Source organism: Chiloscyllium plagiosum, unplaced genomic scaffold, assembly GCF_037043375.1.
Source record: "Chiloscyllium plagiosum isolate Xiang-an unplaced genomic scaffold, Cpla_swu_hap1 HiC_scaffold_37, whole genome shotgun sequence".
NCBI lineage: Eukaryota > Metazoa > Chordata > Chondrichthyes > Orectolobiformes > Hemiscylliidae > Chiloscyllium > Chiloscyllium plagiosum.
Genome location: NW_028270175.1, coordinates 12,737,793 through 12,757,923, shown reverse-complemented (window position 1 = coordinate 12,757,923; position 20,131 = coordinate 12,737,793). Strand labels below are relative to the sequence as shown.

Sequence of the window (20,131 nt, the reverse complement as noted above, 5' to 3'; positions counted from 1 at the left end):
TTAAAAGTGATGTGCCAAGTTTTTTCACATAAGGGATGGTGAGTTCCTGGAACATGCTGCCAGAGGAGGTGGTGGAGACAAAAAAAACTGCAGATGCTCGATCTAAAGTAGACAAGCAGGAGGCTGGAAGAACACAGCAAGTCAGGCAGCATCAAGAGGTGCAGATGTCGGCGTTTTGGATGTAACCCTTCTTCAGGACTGGGAGTGGCTGTGGGGGGGGGGGAGCTGCAGATGAAGGGGGTCACGGGTCAGGGTGATGAAATGGGGATAGGTGAAGACAGGTAGAGGGTATGACCTGGTTGGTCAGTGGGAGGAATGAATCCTATTGGTGGCAGGGAGCAGTGAAAGGGAGGAGAACGGGCCGGGAAGGAACTCGGGGGATGGGAAGGGAGGTTATTTGAAATTGGAGAACTCAATGTTGAGTCCTCCAGGCTGTAGGCTGCCCAGGTGGAAGATGAGATGTTGTTCCTCCAATTTGCACTGTTTTTTGGCAATGGAGGCAATGGAGGAGGCCAAGGATGGTCATGTCGGAAACGGAATGGTTGGGGGAATTGAAATGGGTGGTGACTGGGAGGCCTGGTCGGTGTGTTGGAGGAAGCAGACACAATAGCAGCATTCAAGAAACAACTGGACGAACAGATGAATAGGAAGTGAACAGAGGGATATGGATTCTGTAAGTGAAGACAATTTTAATATGGAAAGGCAAAATGTGTTCGCACAGGCTTGGAAGGTGTTCCTTCCTGTTCCTGTACTGTACTGATCTTTGTCAGCCAGGTGGACCTCGTAGAATGAGTTCCCTGACTGAACCGGATTAACAGCCCCAATCAGTGGGCCCAGGATAGAAACAAGAGTGTCAGACATCCGTTCACTCTGCAAGCTGGCTCTAAGGGAGTTGGATCAGTGCCAAGGACTCTCCATGTGTAAGTAAAGAGTGACTTGGCAACAGGATACTGGCCTCTATGGAGTCATTTGAGCAGGCTGCTCCCAAATTTTGATAATATCAGGATCATTAAAGTCGGGCTCACCTTCATTAAGGCATTTACATCTGAAAATTGTGCTGCAGTGCGAGGCATATGTACCTGACCCCAAATTAAAAACCAATCCTAATGTCCTCCTATCCTATGTCTATCATATAACTCTACACTCAGTGCTATTTATCATCTATGCCTGACAACAGTGAGAGAAAATTAAGCAGCCAGGCCTCCAGTTTCAGGCTGGAAAGTGTCCGTGTTGCAGCACAGTGTAATTTTGCCTGTTTCTCACACTCTGCTGGAACAAACACTGCTGTCTTTTAGAATTACAGCACTTAGGAGCACTTGGGGAATACCTCAGTGCTTCTTTCTGCCAGCTGCTAAGCCTGATTTGCAATAAATAATTCATTCTTCCTAAAATATTTAAAAATCTTCTCTTCTCAGGCTTTCATTGTGGATATTCTCTCAACTGAAAGAAATGGAAAAACTTATATTTTAACTTCAGTCTTTCCAAGACATCCACAGGGCTGTCATGTAGTAATGGCATCCATGAATATCCAGTGGCCTCCGTTTTGTCTGTGAGTGTGATTATTTATACATTTTGAGTGTATAAAAGGAATGTGCTTTCGCTTATCTCATTCACTTGGAATTATAGAAATGGTTTATTAAAAGCAATGGTAAGACTTCAATTTAGATTATTCATAAAATCTGTGGATTGAGCGAGATCATGGATGATCTTCAAGAAAGAAATGATTTATTAAATGTAACATATAAAAGATGGAATTAGATTACAAATTATGGCTAATAGAATATAAACTGTTGATAAATGATCGATGCAAATTGAGCCTACATTTGAAAAGTGCAATTGGTTGTAGATGTCTGTCAGTTTGTTTTAATTGAGAAAATATTATCTCTAGAAAATTGTGGATTCAAGCACACCCTGAATCATAACCTGCTATGGCACATCACTGCAGTGAAGGAATGCTGCATTGTCAGAGGCGTGTCTTCTACATGACATATTGAATCAAAGCTCTATCTGTCCATTCTGGTGGATACAAAAATATCTGTCAAGGTAAATGAATTCTCCCAGTGTCTTTGTCAAGTTCCATTCAACACCACCAAAATGAATTATCTGGCCTTTAACCAAATTTGATCTTGGCATAAGTGAATAAACAAACATCTGCATCAGCCTAGAAAATGACACTTCAAAAAGTAACTGATTGGCTTTGAACTATGAAAGTTTGTCTTTTGATTTGAGGACCATTGGGAAATGTGATCGCACCTTGCAAAAGCAGAAAATATTGTCAAAACATTTGGCATGCATGAAATTGTCTCAGTGAATTGAAAACAAAAATCCAGTTACCTTGTGTCCAAAGTGGAAGAAAATGGCATTGTAATTTCTACCACTGATGATACGGTATACAATACAATTTCATATCATCAGCACACAATACATCCCAGATTAGAGTGGTGCAGGTAAAGCCCAGCAGGTCAGGCAGCATCCAAGGAGCAGGAAAATTAATGTTTTAGGCAAATGCCATGATTCCTGGCCCAAAACGTCAATTTTCCTGCTCCTCGGATGCTGCCAGACCTGCTGTGCATTTCCAGCACCACTCTAATCTTGACTCTGATCTCCAGTATCTGCAGTACCCACTTCCCCCACAATACAACCGAGGCAATCCTTTGGCCCAAGAGGAGCAAAGGGAAATTTGTGCCTTGGAGATCAGAATTTTAAGCAAAGTCTCCAGGTACTGATCTTTTTCACACTATACAGTAATGTTTTTTTTAAAAGCTGTTCCGTGATTCACTGAAGCCCTGAAAAGACCCAAGAACACCCATCGACAAAGACGGCACCTACAATTTTTGAAATTGGCCCAAAATGGTTTGCATATTGCTCATGGTTTTAACTCTTCCCTTCCATTCTTCAATTATTTGTTGGTGGGGGTAACTACATCCCAGTTTAAATTAGCTAGGTAGTGCCCCACTATCATTACTGATGCACCCACAGCAGTCATACAAACAACCCCCAAATCCTGCGTATGTATTCTGTCTCCTGGCAGGGAGACAGACTAGCGTGATGGGTAGTGATGGTTGCTGTGAGGGGCCAACCTCCAGAAATATTAAGGTTTATATTCTTTAAAACTAGGCTATCAAGAAGATGGGATTGTTCTCAAAAAAAGTAAAGCTCTTGTGGGCTGGCTGCTGCAGTTAGAAGGAAAGGTCTCCTCAAAGTTGTTCATCTTTTCACTCCAGGTGCCGATGATATTTTGTTAACTTTTGTACTTTACCTCCAAACCAGTTCTGGGAAAAGGTTTCTGATGTTGACGAAGCAACATTTGAAAATAGATTAGCATCAAGAGTTCAGCTCAGGAGCTAATAATGGACACTTGGTAAATGATAATGATGTAAAAAAAAGCCTAATATATAACAACAAAACAACATACCCTGGGAATGAGCAGCAAAAGTCCTACTTAGCTTCTACCCTCCCCATCTCAGTCTTTCATGGTGGAGATAGATTTAAAAATAGCCTCAAAAACATCCTCAATGTCACCTGAAGTCAGTTTAAAGAAAAGTGTCTGGTTAAAGTGCTATTTATATAAGATACAGAGGCAGCAATGATACTTACATACATTGGAAAGGCCTCAGTGCTATTTATAGCCAATGAGCAAGGTTATGTTCTTATTTTAGGACATCAATAACGACTCAATTTCTCTCCAACCATCAAATATGTCTTTTTTCCCATTTCGTTCTTTTTGCTTAAGCTACAAATACCACTTGTTCCCTGAAGGCCAAGGTTACAGCTTGGAGAATAATAAGCTCAGATCAAAAGCAAAACAGACAGCACAGACAGCATTTTAAGATGAAAGAACAAATAAAATGTGACAGTGGGCTTAGATCTTGAATAAAATCAGGCTGCATCACTTGCCCTCCTCTGCTTGGAAACGGTGAGCAATACTGGTGATATATCAGACACGAGTTGCAGGAAGGAATAAGGGGATAAAGTGTGTGACGTAAGATGCGGCTACTGCGACAAATGGTATGCACCAACAAATAGACAGTATAGTGAAATGTTCCTTTGTGACTCCAGAACCATATTTTCATCTGTCAAAAAATCAGTTCCATTAACTTCACCATAATTCCTTGCTAATAGACAGTAACTTTATGGCGTCTTGTCTCATGCCACCTCCCTACATTGCTACCTGACATCAATGCCAGAATTACATCTACCTTTCAGGCTTGAATCAGTAATTGGGAACCAGTTGAAGTCAGCCTCAGAAGAAGTAGTCAATGTACAACCTATTCTTCTGATAAATATAAGCTAATGAGCTGTGGGTAAACTTTGAACTATATGTTAGCTCTATATCTGATGGAAGTATTTTGCTTTTTACAATTACTCTCTACTTTTCCTTGATTTCAAATGTATCAAAAATTACCTTTGGTTCTCAGAAAAATATGGTTCAGAATATTCTGAAATAGAGTGTAGTATTTGAAAATCAGTGCCTCTGCAGGGGTGTTGAGGTGGGGAAACACAAATATACAGGACCATGTAAAGGCGGGTAGTGGGTTTCATCCAGTCTGTAGAATATCTATACGCAACTATAGCCCTGTGAGCACTGGTGAAAAGTTTGGATGAAGAGGGCTAGATTCTCCTCCATGATCCCAGTCAAAATTAGGCCACATCATTATGAATATGGATGCAAAATTCAAGTAGTGACACCTGGCAAGGATTTTCTTCACTTGGGGCATTGCTGATTCCTGACATTCCCCATCCATCTGATGTAACTGTGGGAGTTCTGATGACACTTTTGGGGAGCCGCCATTTAAACATCTCTTGTCATATCTTATAGTGCACTGCATTAATGCTGGGACAGGGTAGAAGTTTCACCTTACTCAAGTTACCCCCAAAGATCAGAATCGCATCCAATACCTCTGTCAAACTGCTTTTTTATGCCCGAATAGTTGGTTATGAGCAGCAATGAACTGTTTGTCAGACACAAAACTGATGGACTTGCTGTTTAGCTCAGCATTATTTTAGAGATGGTCTGTTCTTGTGCAGAACATCAGTAAAATAATACCGCATATGATGCAGACAGCGCATCTTTACATTTTCAAGTCACAGCAGCGATATAAAGTCGTCACCAATCACGTCTGTAAATCTCAGATTTACAAATTTTCTGGAGTCCTACCCTACCTCTCTCACTAAAGGAAATAGCCTAAAACCTCTAAAAACAGATGATATCAATATTCAACAGGAATTGTAAATAAAATGAAAACTGAAAGAACCCTGCGGACACTAAATCAGAAACAAAAACTGAAATTGCTGGAAAGGCTCAGCAGGTCAGGCAGCATCTGTGAAGAGAAATCAGAGTTAACGTTCCTCAGAACTATAGAACATAGAAAAATAGAACATAGAAAAATACAGCGCAGTACAGGCCCTATGGCTCTCGATGTTGCGCCGATCCAAGCCCACCTAACCTACACTAGCCCACTATCCTCCATATGCCTATCCAATGCCCGTTTAAATGCCCATAAAGAGGGAGAGTCCACCACTGCTACTGGCAGGGCATTCCATGAACTCACGACTCGCTGAGTAAAAAATCTACCCCTAACATCTGTCCTATCCTACCTATTACCCCTTAATTTAAAGCTATGCCCCCTTGTAATAGCTGACTCACTATGTGTGATTGTAAATAAATTTTTAAATATCAGGGGAGGTTTTGTGATTCAGTAGATGGAGTCCCTACCTCTGAGCCAGAAGATCCAGATCTAAGTCATACTCCAGGATTTGTTGGTCATGGAAAAAGGATTCTTGATGTGTCCAAACAGGTTACTGATCAACCGGTTAATGCTTCCAGCATGCCCATGGTAGGCAGTAACAGCAGGAAAGATTCATGGTCAGTCATTTTTGATGCAGAGTGTCTCTTGAACAATGACTACTTATCCTTTTCACTAACAAATAAAAATGCCTCATTGCCCCGTGCAAACTATGGTTTATTATGGCTACATGTACATACAACAGAATGACTATTCCCTCATTCACAAATAATTTTATGTATGTTCTGAAGTAAAATCTGTAACTCTGATATAAATTACTTACCACTTAGGTCCAAGTTGCCACTACGATGGCACACCTGATGTGGACTTAGACCCAACCATAATAAGATTGTTGCTAATTGACAGCCAAGCTAGATGACTAATGTAAAACGGAGGATCCAACGTGTTAGTAGAAGCTGGACTCCTAATGATTCACTTAAGAAGTAACATGCAACCAAGGTTTTAAGTGGGTAGCATTTTAATTGGGCAAGTTAGAATTATGTAGGATTTAAGCAGCACAGGTCATTTGACACAACTTCAAAGTGCATGCCTCAAACAAGCCTTCTTGCACCTTCCTTCACTCAACTCTATGAATATTTTCTGTCCCTGTCTCCTTCATCTTTTCCCCTGAAAATTATCTGTGCCATTCACTTGAAGCAGGGGACAGTGTCCAGTACTCTGTAGTCGTTCCTAGCTATACAGCTGAAGCTGGTTGCTGTGTTTAAATTATTAAAAGGTCAGTTGGGAGTAACCCTACATAGAAACAGTGTGCATTCCATATCAGGTAATTAGAAGTCTATCTGTAAGGATCTTGTCTGTCATTTGTTTTGGAGACTCTTAACCATACTAATCTGATATCCAATGACCAAAATAAATCCTTAACTAATGCAGTCCTAAATTTCCGACATCCAGGATTAATTCCTCATTACCTATGATTCTAAAGTAAAAACAAAAATAATTTTTAATGCAATGTATGTCAATGATTGAAAGGGAAAGATTGGGAAAAGCAGCAGGTGTGATCCTTTGTTGAATCTCTAGAAACTGATTGAAGTTGCAATGGAAATGCTGGCTTATTTTTCCTTTTTGGATGCTTATTTGCTTGTTGTGTAATTCCATTATTTATGAGACTCGAACTTGTATTTTCCGGATTTGAGGTTTGTCTTTTGTCTCGATCAATCATTTTGTAAGAACTATGGGAAGAGAGGTTTATTTGCATATTGACGCATCCAGACTTGTGTCGATTCCCCTAAAGCAGGTACAAGTATACTATACATTGCTGCCAGCACAGCCACACTATTGTCTTCATTTTTGCCTGTGCACTTCCCCCCCCCCCCCACCTTATTCCAAACTTTTCATTTGTATATAAGGATCCTCAATTATTATCGAAATCTACAGTATTGGGCTTGCTAATGATATTTACCAAACTTACTGTAGCTGAAAATTTAAAGTATTCCTTTCACAGGAAAATTCTGGTGATTTTTATTGTTCCTTTCTAGGACATAAACAAAATCACTTCTGCTCATCTTCCCCAGTAGGCATTGATTGATTGCACATACTATATTGTGCTCTGTCAAGAAAAGCATTTCCTAACAATTTCAGTCCAAAGCAGTTTATACAATCAGGAAAAGATAGAGGAATCAATAAAAGGCTTTGATCTCCAACAAAACAAATCATATTGTTTCTTTTTTGCCTTTCCAGCACTTTTCCGTTTGCTGTTCAAAGCTCACTAGACTTGAGCTACAGTCATACATCAGCCAGGCTGGCAATGACATTAAGAAAAAATGGTAAGAAGAACATTAGATCTATACAGATATTACTTTTCCTCAAGATACTGAGTATTTTGGAGATAATATTCTAAAGACCTTCAATATTGTATCTGAGTGCTATTGTGCTCTTATGAGTGGTCATCCATCATCTACAAGCCCAGATGAAGAACAAGGGTATGAATCAACTGCACTTTGAAGATATTCTGTTTCCTGAACAGGTTCATAATTTCACTGCAGCTGGTGCATAAAGCTAATCTTCCTCTTGGTGTCTACCTACCAGCAGCCTTCACCTGGATGGACATCAGTACATTCTGGCAGTTTTCACCTTCCCTAACTCAGATACTGTTTTAAGCTGAGTCCACACCACAGTCCTCCATGGTGTAAGATCCATCTGGTGGATTTGTTACCACCATCCTTTCTCCGGGTAGGGATCTATAGGACCTGTTTGGTCTAATCTGGACAGTCTAACAAGAGGCTATTGTCTTAAGTAAGACATACTCTAGCACAAGATAGCAACTAGGTACAAGTGAGATTGATATGATAAGCATTGTTGCTGAGACTGTGAGGGAGATTTCAATATTAGGTCTTACTCCTTTGAGGTCCAAAGCTGACCCCCACCCCACCGCCCACACCCCCCCGAACAAATTCTTTTGTCATCATCATATTGGGCAGTGCTGAATGCATTCCTCAGCATGAACTCTTTCAAACTCTTACAACAGGCACAAGGACAATTATGGCACTTTTCCATTTGACTTGGATGAGCTCTGTTAACATAAAAGCCAGTTACTCAATCCCAGCCATGCTGGTCCAAATTGAGCAAAACCTTCTATTTATGAAATGACCAAATACATTTTGCTGTACATAAAACACAACATTATTCCTCAACTCTTCTACAATGTAGAAACAGAATTCCAACAGACAGATTAAAACTGGTTACACTAATGAATGTGTTCTCTCACCTTCAACATAGGAATAGGAAGTGCTTTTCCTTCTTTGTCCAAGGAAACATAAGTAAAGAATGCAGTAACAGCAGGAGCCTTTCCTTTTGGACTTTCCATGACATGGTCAACATCCACAAAAACTTCAATCTCCATAGATTTGTTACTTGTAAACGTCATTCGACCAGAAACAGTCATTACAGATCCTGTAAAGGGAATTAATTGTGGTTAGAAAAAGACATTAACTCCTGTAATCAGAGAAATGACTGGAAAGAGAATTTGTGTTCATTGAGCATTTTGCACACTCATAATATCCCAAAACAACTGAAAGCCAACAAATTCTTGCCAAAGTGCAATTCTTTTGATGGTAACATTTCACACACTGCAGACTGATGACTGAAGATTGATCAAGATATTGAAAGAGCTTGCCATTCGTCTTCAAAAACTTCTCAAATCTACTTGAACCAGTGAAGGTGGCCTCAATTTAACAATGGTATCTCTGACAATTAGCAAGCTCTTTACTCCACTGAAGAGGAGCTGAATATTATTTAAATGGAGAGAGACTGCAGAAAGCAGCAGTACAGAAACATTTTAGGGTTCTTGTGCATAAGGCACAAAAAACTTGCATACAGGTTCAGCAGTTAATACAGAAGATAAATGGAATATTAGCCTTTATTTTAAAGAGAATAGTGTACAAAAGTAGGTCTATAAAAACAGAAGTCTTGCTAAAATTAGAGAAGATACTAGTCTAACCACATCGAGAACACTATGAACAGTTTTGGATCCCTTATCTAACAAAAGATATACTGGCATTGTGGGGAGCCCAGATAAGCTTCATTATGTTGATTCTGGGAATGGAATTTGAAAGTGATTTTCTAATGAGAAGATATGCACCTGTATTTACTGGATTTAAAGGAATGAGAGGCAACACTTACTGAAACATAAAATTCTTAGGGAGAGCTTGACAGAGTCGATGATGGGAGATTGTTTTTCTTTGTGGGCGAGTCTAGGACCAGAGGGCATAATCTCAAATTAAAGGGTGACTCAGTTATGACAGAGGTGATGAGGAATTTCTTTTCTTAGAGGGTAGTGAAATTGTGGAATTCTTTATCTCAGGGAGTTTTTTTTACATTAGATTAGCTTCCCTACAGTGTGAAACAGGCCCTTTGGCACAACTAGTCCACACCAACTCTCCGAAGAGTAACCCACCCAGACCCATTTCCCTCTGACTAATGACCTAACACAATGGGCAATTTAACATGGCCAATTCACCTGACCTGCACAGGTTTGGACTATGGGAGAAAACCGGAGCATCTGGAGGAAACCCACGCAGACACAGGGAGAACGTGCAAACTCCACACAGACAGTCGCCCAAGGCTGGAATTGAACCTGGGGCCCTGGTGCTGTGAGGCAGCTGTGCTAACCACTGAGCCATCGAGAGTTGTATAAGCTTTACGTATATTCAAGGCTGAGACAGACAGATTTGTAACCAGCAAGGAATCAAGGGTAATGAAGAAAAGGTAGGAAAATGAAGTTGAGGACTACTAGATCAGCCAGGATCTCACTGAATATTGGAGTAGGCTTGATGGACCTACTTGTGTTCATATGAGTATGGTCTTATGGCATCATGCTTGTTTATCGAGCCTTCTTCACTATTCAATGAGATCATGGCTGATCTGATAATCCTCAACTTCACTTTCTAACCTTTTCTCTATTACCCTTGATCCTTTACTGGTTAAAAGTCTGTCTGTTTATGCATCGTTTATGTGCTTAAGCCCTGAACTGGGACTTGAACACAAACTTCTGGCTCAGAGGCAACAGAGTGCCGAACGAAGGTGACACAAATACTACTCTTCATGCAAAATATTCAATTTGTATCTGAATCTTAATTGTAGACCTCTTCCCTTACCTCTGGGGAAATCATGTCTCTCATGCTGTTACACATTCAATCACTTACCACTGAATGAAATTAAATACTGTGTCCAGTGTGTCATACCAGATGTAATTCCACTAAGAGATTAATCAAAACCAAAGATTATTATCTGCTACTTTAAAATAGATAAGAAATGACTCAGCATAATAGTAGATTATCAATATTCTGCATGAAAATCTAGAATTATAGAAACATAATTCATCAAGATTATGTCAGAAAGGGTGAAGTATCATGGAGTGTAAGTCCTGTTATAGAGATCAACAGATAAAGTGAAACATTATAGCTTTAAAACATATATTTTCCTAAGTGCATTGTCCAAACTTTTCCAGTTTGTGTGCTGACCTGTTGAGTGATTCTAGGATAAACACAATAAATTGTGGCTCCTCTCTGGATGGGGTGGGGTGGAGGAGATCAACCAGGACTGACTGTTCTTGATCATTCTTTCGTGAAAAACAACTCCCCAACTCCCAGTCCCATCCCCGTAGGAAGAGAGCAAAGGAGTAGATTTGGCTGTGAAAGCCAATAAACTATTTCTCTGCACAGTATTTATCTAATTTCACCTTGAAGATATTTAAACTTCTAGCCACTACAACCTCCCTCAATAAACAGTTCCAATAATCACTTAACCTTTCAGTGAAGCAATGCATTCCACCTATATCTACCTCTTTTCAGCTTAAACTCTTGATGCCTTGTTATCTTGGTTGACAGAATTCTCAAACTACTCAAATAATTCAATAACAAACCCTAGAGAGTTGCATGCACCCACATGCTGTTGGTGAATCACAGAAATCAGTCGCTGAATTAATGAGCCATACAATAGTTGCTAGGTTTTCTGGCATTGTGCTCACTCCCAGTAACAACATTTTCAGAATTTGACAATGTCCTGAGACAACAATCAATAAAACTCTTAAAGATGCAAAGCAATCAATGAAGCAGCAGACTCATGGGAACAGGCCAAAGGAATAATTTCAGTCAAAGCTGGGTGAACTGATCAAGAATTTTAATTCAAAATTCATGCTTAGGAAGCCTCCATAGGAACAGCAATGAAAGCAGAGCTGAGAAGTGTTGTAAAGGTTATGCATTGATCATATTTTATACAAGTTTATTTTACATCCAAAACAAAGTATCTCTTACATCAGTGGATACACCATGGATCAGTGAATTACAGATTATCCATCATATTTTGCAGCAAGGATTTTACTTACTTTCAGGATTAGGACAATATTGTTTGATCTATGTATCCTGTTCATGGTCTACTATTTCAGTGCAGCCTTTAACACCTTACCACTTTGTTTTCAATGCCAGTGTTTACCCTCGCTCACCCCAGGCAGAAACCTAGCTTGATAGATGACATTTGGATTTGTTTTGGTTTTAACAAAGTAGTCTCTCACGGAAACATAAGCATATATTGCTGCATTTTGACTTTAACATGAATTTATTTTAAAAGAAATAATAGCAGAATAGAATAAACAAACTGTCCACCTATAATATAAATTCAATGATTTTTAAACACAGAGTAAGGGTATAATCTCATCACACCTAAAACATTCTTTAATAAATTAGAAAAAATATTTTTATAGTACCCAAAACACACCCCTAGTACAATTATCTAATACAATATTCATATACCTTGAATTGAACACCTCAGTTGGTTCAAGTCACTTGCAATTGTAAATTTTAAATTCGACCTCCAAGAAGAAACTATCATATACCTCAATTTAAATGTATTTGGCTTTAAGTATTCTCTTCAGGGTTTTATTCCAACTCTTCCAATCTGGGACAGACACCAATTCTTCATTTCAAGGTAAACTAGTACAGTACATATCATCCCATTCTCAGGAGCCCTGGTCTATACAACTATCCTATTCCAAGTGCTTCACAGGACTGCCCAAATAAAAGAGAAACTAAAAGTCTCCATCTCTAAGTTTAAAAAAGTTTCAGAAGACTCTAACAAATCTTGAAGACTCGTTGCTTTCCTTGCTGGGTCACAAAAGCAATCTAAAATAAACAAAAATCAATTCTTGGTGCACAAAAGTACATCCATTCAAAACTGTTTTAAAAGAAATCACCGTGGCTACAGAAATACTTACAAGTTAACTATTAAGTTCAGATACACAGAAACTCACTGGTTACTAGCTCAGAAACCAGAAGCCCAAACTTATAAAAAACATGATATTAATTATACGCAAATCCCACAGTTTGCAACATACTATATAAAGGGCAGGAAAGCACCAACATGAAACTAAGGTTTTGAGGAACAAAAGGTAACAGCAAGAAACTGATGAGACTGAGAGCAAAGAAAGAAAATGAACCACCAGAATTTGGACTTCAAGATCAGGGTCAAAAGCTATAAACACAAAGAAACATGAATGTGTTATGGATGCTGGAAATATGAAATAAAAACAAAGATCTGAAGAAATACAGCAGGTCTGGCAACATCTTATGGGTAGTTTATGGGCAGCACGGTGTCTCAGTGGTTAGCACTATTGCCTCACAGCACCAGGGACCTGAGTTCAATTCCAGCCTCAGGCAACTGTGTGTGTGTAGTTTGCACATTCTTTTCGTGTCTGTGTGGATTTCCTCCAGGTGCTCTTCACAGCCCAAAAGATGTGCAAGTTAGGTGAAGCGGCCAAGCTAAATTGCCCCTAGTTCAGAGATATATAGGTTAGGTGCAGGAGAAAAGTAAAGTAATAGGGTAGGGGTATATCTCTGGATGGGATACTCTTCGGCGGGTCGGTGTGGACTTGTTGGGCCAAACGGACTGTTTCTGCACTGTAGGGATTCTATAAATCTTTCTGTAGAAAGAAAACAGAGTTAACATTTCGAATCAGTGATCTTTCATCAGGAGTGAAAGAGACAGACAGAGAAAGAGAGCAAGGGAGACAGGGAGGATAGGCAAACAAAGGGATTGCTGATGATAAGCCGAGAAACAGATTATAACTAGGTGGTATGCTAATGGGCAGTGTAAATGCATGACTGTGTGCTGGGTGCAGTCTATACAAGACAGGGCCTAGGGGTGTGGATGAAGGGAATGAGCAAGAGAGATGGAATGAATGAGGGACAGGGTGTTCATGCTCTGAAAAGCCCAATGTTGAGTCCGAAAGGCAAAGGGCTCATGCCCAAAACGTCGATTCTCCTGCTCCTTGGATGCTGCCTGACCTGCTGCGCTTTTCCAACAACACATTTTCAGCTCTGATCTCCAGCATCTGCAGTCCTCACTTTCTCCTATAAGGTGCCCAGGTAGAAGATGAGTTATTGTTCCAACAGCCAGTATTGGGCCTTGCTGGAGCACTGCAGTAGGCCTTGGTCAGAAATGTCAGCATGGAAACATGGTGTTTTGAAGTGAAAGTCAAGGGTGAGCTTGGGGTCATTTTTAAGGACAGAGTGTAGGTGTTCAGCAAAGTGGTCACCCAGTCTGCTTTTCATTTTCCCAATATAGAGAAGATGACAGTGTGAGTACCAGGGAGGAAGTAAGTGGGTGCACACAACATGCAACTGTTGCACCCTCTATGTTTACATGGGAAGGTGTCGTGGAGTGTGGGGAAGTGTTGGGAGGGGAGGAGAATTGGACTAGGGTGTCCTGGAGGGAATGGTCCCTGCAGAATTTTGAAAAGGAAGGGGAGACGAGACATTTTTGGTGATGGCATCCCACTGGAGGTAGTGGAAATGGTACCAATCTCAGTATCTAAAGGATCAAAAGCCACCACCTTCAACCTCCTCGTTGAGTGCTCCACAAATACAACTATTTGAACATATGTCCTTTGCAGTTTTGAGGTAAAATTGCAAAGGCTTACCATTGAGAAAGGTGAAAGAATTAATATAGTGTCTTTCATCACTTCAGTATGTTCCAAGTCACTTCACACCCAATAAAGTGCTTTTGATTTGGAGTCCACTGATGAAATGTAGGAAGGACAACCAGCAATTTTCCAAAATCTCTCATACAGCAAGGAGATAATGATTACTTAATCTGTTTTAGTCATGTTGTTAAATGATAAACATTGGTCACTAGGGAGAATTCTTCAGCTCTTTTTTTGCCATAGAGCCATGATATGTTCTGGGCCATTTAAGTGGGTGCAAAGGGCATTGGCATAACATCTCATCTGAAATATGGCACTTCTGATAATGCTTCACTCCACTGGTACTATATTGGGATATCGGCATGAATTTTGTTTGAAAGTGGAACAGTTGAACTCTCAAACTTCCAACTCAGAGATAAGAGAGCTACTAACTGATCCATGGTGAGTATAGCTCAGAGAAAGAGCTACAATACCACTGCCATGATTTTGTGACATATGTTCACATATAGCGCTGGCAGTGAAGATCGTTATTGCTAATTCTCTCATGCTTCTACAGCAGTGTATCAGTCAAGATTGGTACTGAAATGACGTTAATGTCAATAAAACATGGGAAGTAAATGCAGAATCTTTTTATTGACAGTAATAGCTTTCCTAATTAACACTTTCAGTCAGCAAGAACTACTGGAGAAAACACAAATGTAACACAGTAGAACACACTAGCAACATCATTTTGAGTTGACTGGGGGAGGGAGAAGCTATGTGGAATAATCAAGGATTAGGACTTCAAGGTCAGAGTTCAAACCCAGCATGGCAAGTAATGAATTTGAATTCAGAAATTCAGGTGATCTGTCAGTGAGCACTAGGAAAAATGATGTACAAACATTATCAAACATCATGAAACCTACTTGGTCCATTAATGTGCTCCATGGAAAATGGACCTGTTACTCCTGCATAATGGCTCAGGACATGAACATATATCCTGATGAAGTGGCCTTGTGAGTCATGATTTGTATATAATTTTCTTGAAAGAGCTGTGGTTTCTGCCTGGTACAGTTGAACTTGCTGATGGTTGCCCTCAATAATTTTGCTCGAGGTTCATTTTCCAGAGGAAAATGTGGGAGTGATGTATAACAGGCATCTGATTTCATTGCACCCATTTAATGCCATCATCATTTAAAATCAAAATAATCTTCCATGGGAAATTGTGGTGCTGTGTATTACCAAGGATCAATGGGCTTGATTTTGCAAAGCAATGCTATTCACTGCTAACTTCAAAGAACACTGCCAACTAAGATTAAGCGATTCCTTTGGTTTGTGGGATTTTTCTTCTCCTGAAAGCAGTTTAACTCTGATGCCAAATCAATAGGATTTCCAAAACACAATAGCAGCGATGTTAGCAAGCAGTGTGAGCAGTTACTCACATCAACGTATTCACACAGACAGCAAAAAAAATGTTAAATAAATGGAGAAATCTGATATTCCACATATGTAAAGTTAACGTTTTAGGTCCAGTCAGGCATTTTAGCAATCATCATAAACTTAGTGTGCTGTTAAAAAGAGGGAATACCTCATTAAATGAGATTTTTTTTTCAAGAGTTTTTACCACAACAAAGCATAAAATTGGTTGATTTTTCAACTCATTTACTGCTTAGGGACTGTACTTGGGGTGGAAGTGGAAGGGAGAGTTTCAACAATGCATGCTCCAGAGGGGCAAAGAATCACTGATAGCAATTTTAGATTTCCATGTGATGCTGCAAATGTGCGAATTCCCGATGTTGCATTAATGTCAAGGGGGTAATGACAATGAACATTGATAGTTTAGCTGTCATTGCCATTGCAAAGCACGATCAACATCTTTAGAGGGGAGGAGACAGTGTCACTTTGATTTCTCAATTTGGTGCTGTGTTTGTGAGATGGTGCACATAGGTAGCAGAACTCAGGAAACTGCAGAGAGACCTCCAGTTTCTCCTGTCAATTTAAAGTAAAATCTGGGATATCAAATCCACACATTTCCAAACAGTTCTCCCAGCAGGCACTGACCTGTGTCACAAGCACCTGACTAGCAAAGTCAGCCCTTATGTTGTAAGTTTTGAACTTTACATGTACATTTTGCTTCAGCAAGCAATCTGTCCTTTTAAAAAAAAAATACTGAAAGTAAAACCCTGGTCACAATTACTGCTCAGGAAACAACATAACATGCAGTACGTGACAGAGTAAAAGAAATAATATGGTTAATTGAGAACAATTTTGTACTCCCTGCAAATCTGGTGCTTGGATCTTATCACCTATAATTTTCCATGGCAAAGGTTCTTAGTTTTTCCATGAATCACTTGAATAAAGTTGTGTGGTTCCACTGTAGGCAATGGAAATGTAACAAACAGCTTCCGTATTCTGTGTTGCTAGCGAGTGTGTAGGTGCATATATATGCATTTGTGTCTATTTATTCTTGCACATTTAGGTTTAGATTTATTGCCCCATGTAGGTAAAAATTCAGTGAAAAGTGCTTTTTGGCTACTCTCACTCGCGCATGGCACTGGTAGTAATCCAGACATTACTACCTTTGAGGACCTACTTTTAACGTCCTGCCTAATTTCCTACATTCTCTCTGCAGAACCTTGTCCCCTTATCTTTCCATGTCATTCGTATCAACGTGTAAAATGACCTTTTGCTGGTTATTCTCTCCTTTGAGAATACTCTGCATCCTCTCCAAGACATTCTTGACTCTGGCAGCAGGGCAGCAACATACCATTCCGATGTCTCGCTGTCAGCCACTAAAACGTCTGTCTGTACTCCCGATTAGAAATTCCCCTATCATAATCGATCACTTGGAACCTTTGCCCACCTCCAGAGATGCTTGTAATTTCAGAGAGTCAGCTATGAAAATTCACTGCTTGATCCTTTTGATTTGGAGGTGCTGGTGTTGGACTGGGGAGGACACACGCACACACTCTCCCACACACATGCACACACACACACACACAGGTCTATAGTGTGAATTTGCATTTGCAGATACATTTAATGTGTGCTTTTTGTACAAAAAACTATAGGCAGTCAGTTCATGTGACATTTTATAAATTTCTACTTTGGAAACAGAATCAGTCTGACTCAAGTTTGGGATGCAGACAGACTCTAACCTCACACCTTTAATCCATTGTCTGAGCTGAGATGTCACTTTTTTTAATAAAACCTCAAGTTATCTTGGGAATGAGACTTGAAAGAGTTATGCAATTTCCATTTTAATTAATCAAAACCTGCGTCCCCATTCTAAGCGATTAAAGACTTAACAGCAATCTAGGGTTGTTCAATACAACACATCAGTTGTATGACAGTTTGATCTTTTACTATAAATTCTGTGTCCTATGATCCTGCTCCACTAGCTATCTGACAAAGGAGCAGCGCTCCGAAAGCTTGTACTTCCAAATGAACCTGTTGGACTATCACCTGGTGTTGTGTGATTTTTACCTTGATTCTTTTGAGTATTCTTGTTGATCTCTAGAACTGTTCTCCAACTTCCCCACATTGTCACTCTCATGAAACGTCATCTTGAAATGAATCTGAGCAAAATCCATAATGGATTGCATCAGCACCACAGCAGAATCCTGCAACAATTAACCTCTGAGCTAACATCATCCATGAAGATGATTTTAAATTTGGCAGGTGCAGCATTTGAAAACCAGCAATCACAAAGTCACTGCATTCAACAGTGTGGTACAGGGCTGGAACAAGGCACAGCAGTACTTCATAGCAATTTTCTCCAATAGTTTTGATTTCAGTAAATGTTGATTGCAATCTTAACTGCCGGGTATTCACCCTAATTTATGGAGAAATCAATGGTGAACAATTAAACAGTTATTAAGAATAATTATGCTACTTGTAAGAGCTTGACTGATGTGAAGCCAGCAGACTTAAGTTATACAGCCAACTCTGCTGTTGAAACTGCGAAAACCAGCAGCTGTCCATGAATTGCTGAACTTAAAAATCTTTAAAATTAAGCCTCAAAATGTAGGCAGTCCGAGCACTTAAGTATCTGCAGACTTTATAAACTTAATATTGCATTAGTGCCAGTTGCATTTCAGTTCACGAAGAGCTTATGCACAAAACATCGATTCTCCTGCTTTTCGGATGCTGCTTTTCCAGCATCACACTCTCGGCCCTGATCTCCAGCATCTGCAATCTTCACTTTCTCCCACATTTTAGTTCATGTTAAGCTTAAGAAATGCTTATTACCTTGAGTTGGTTACATCCTGCTTGCTAAATTACAAACCACTATTCCAGAAATTTTACACCAAGTTAGAGACAACATTCCAGTCCCAAAGGAGAGTGAAAGCTGTTACTGAATTGTATAATGTGACAGCCCAAGACTACATGTCCCAATAAACTCCAGGAACAGACAGAAGAGAGCTGTAACTATTGAACAGATAAGGGTAAAGACATGGCATGAGGTCACTAAAACATTGCATAGGTTCATAAAACATAAGAGCTGAAATAGGCCATTCAGCCCCTCGATTCTGCCCTGCCATTCAATGAGGTCAAGGCTAATCTGATAATCCTCAATTTCACTTTCCTGCCTTTTCCCTCATTAAAGAGAAAATGAGGTCTGCAGATGCTGGAGATCAGAGATGGAAATGTGTTGCTGGAGAAGCGCAGCAGGTCAGGCAGCATCTAGGGAACAGGAGAATCGACGTTTCGGGCATTAGCCCTTCTTCAGGAATCATTTTCCCTCATTAACCCTTGGCTACCTTACTGACTAAAAATTTGTCTATTTCAACCTTGAATATATACTTAACGATGCAGCCTTGACAGCCCTCTATGCTAAGGAATTCACTGCCCTCTGTGAAGAGAAAGTCCTCCTCACCTCTATCTTATATGTCATTTGATCAAGGCTAATACCAGAGGGTATGATGAAAAATAACTTTGTCCATACTTTTGAAAAGATGAAATTTATGTCTACATAGTCCCTTCTCATGGCCTTGGGATGTTATGAAGTGTTTCGTACTTATACAATCATTGCAGCATAGGAAGGCATTCAGTTCATCAAGTCCACGCTGATTTTCCATCCAATTCATTACTTTTGCAATGCACTAGTTGTTAATATTTAATAGCAGTATCTCACAAACTGCAAGTTGACAAATAACCAGATCATTGTTTCTGGTGCTGTTGGTGCAGGGAGGAATATCAGTCAGGACACTGGCAGAACTTTTAACTGAGTTTTTAAAATAATATCCTGGGATGCTTATATTGAACCAAAAAGTGAAAGGGAGATGTGAGGTGCAATATTCCTTTCCCTGGAAGTGGCAAGGAGAAGAAATAATTATCCTCTTCCCATCATCTGATCAATTAAGTGCTGGGTGAGAAGGCCCATGGGGGACTTTTTTGACTCATTAGGAATTAAGGCCCTTAAGTATTTTCGAATTTGTCCATAGGGTATGGGTGTTGGTGGCAAGGCCAACACTTACTGCCTATCCTAAGTGTTCTGGTCAAGTGTGGTGAGTGTCTTCTGGAATTGCTGCAATCCTTCAGGGGTAGGGACACCCACTGTGGTGTTGTGAAGGGAGTTCCAGAATTATGATCCAGCAACAATTAAGGAACAATAACACAGTACCAATTCAGGAGGATTGGTGGCTTGCAGGAGAACTTGCAAATGCTTGTGTGCTCATTTGTCTGCTGCCCTTGTCTTTCTACGTGACACAGGTTGTAGGTTTGGGAGGTGCTGTCAGAGAAACCTTGGTGAGTTACTGCAGTGCAACATGTAAATGGTACATAATGCTGTTGCTGTGTGTTGATGATGAAGAGACTGAATGCTGAAGGTGATGGATGGAATGCCAATCAATCAGGTTGCTTTGTCTTGGATAGTGTCAAGCTTCTCGAATATTGTTGGAGTTGCACCCATTCAAGCAACTGGAAAGTATTC

General features: G+C 39.9%; 1 protein-coding gene across 4 annotated transcripts in view; it reads right to left on the bottom strand.

Annotated features, from left to right (window-relative positions):
* The window catches only part of acot7 (acyl-CoA thioesterase 7), a 284,291-nt gene that overhangs the window by 22,637 nt on the left and 241,523 nt on the right, over window positions 1-20,131 (bottom strand). For all 4 annotated transcript variants that reach the window (XM_043676080.2, XM_087980341.1, XM_043676081.2 and 1 more), the window contains one exon: window positions 8,512-8,696. In XM_043676080.2, coding sequence (XP_043532015.1) covers window positions 8,512-8,696 — 185 coding nt within the window. The remainder of the gene's footprint in view (window positions 1-8,511; window positions 8,697-20,131) is intronic.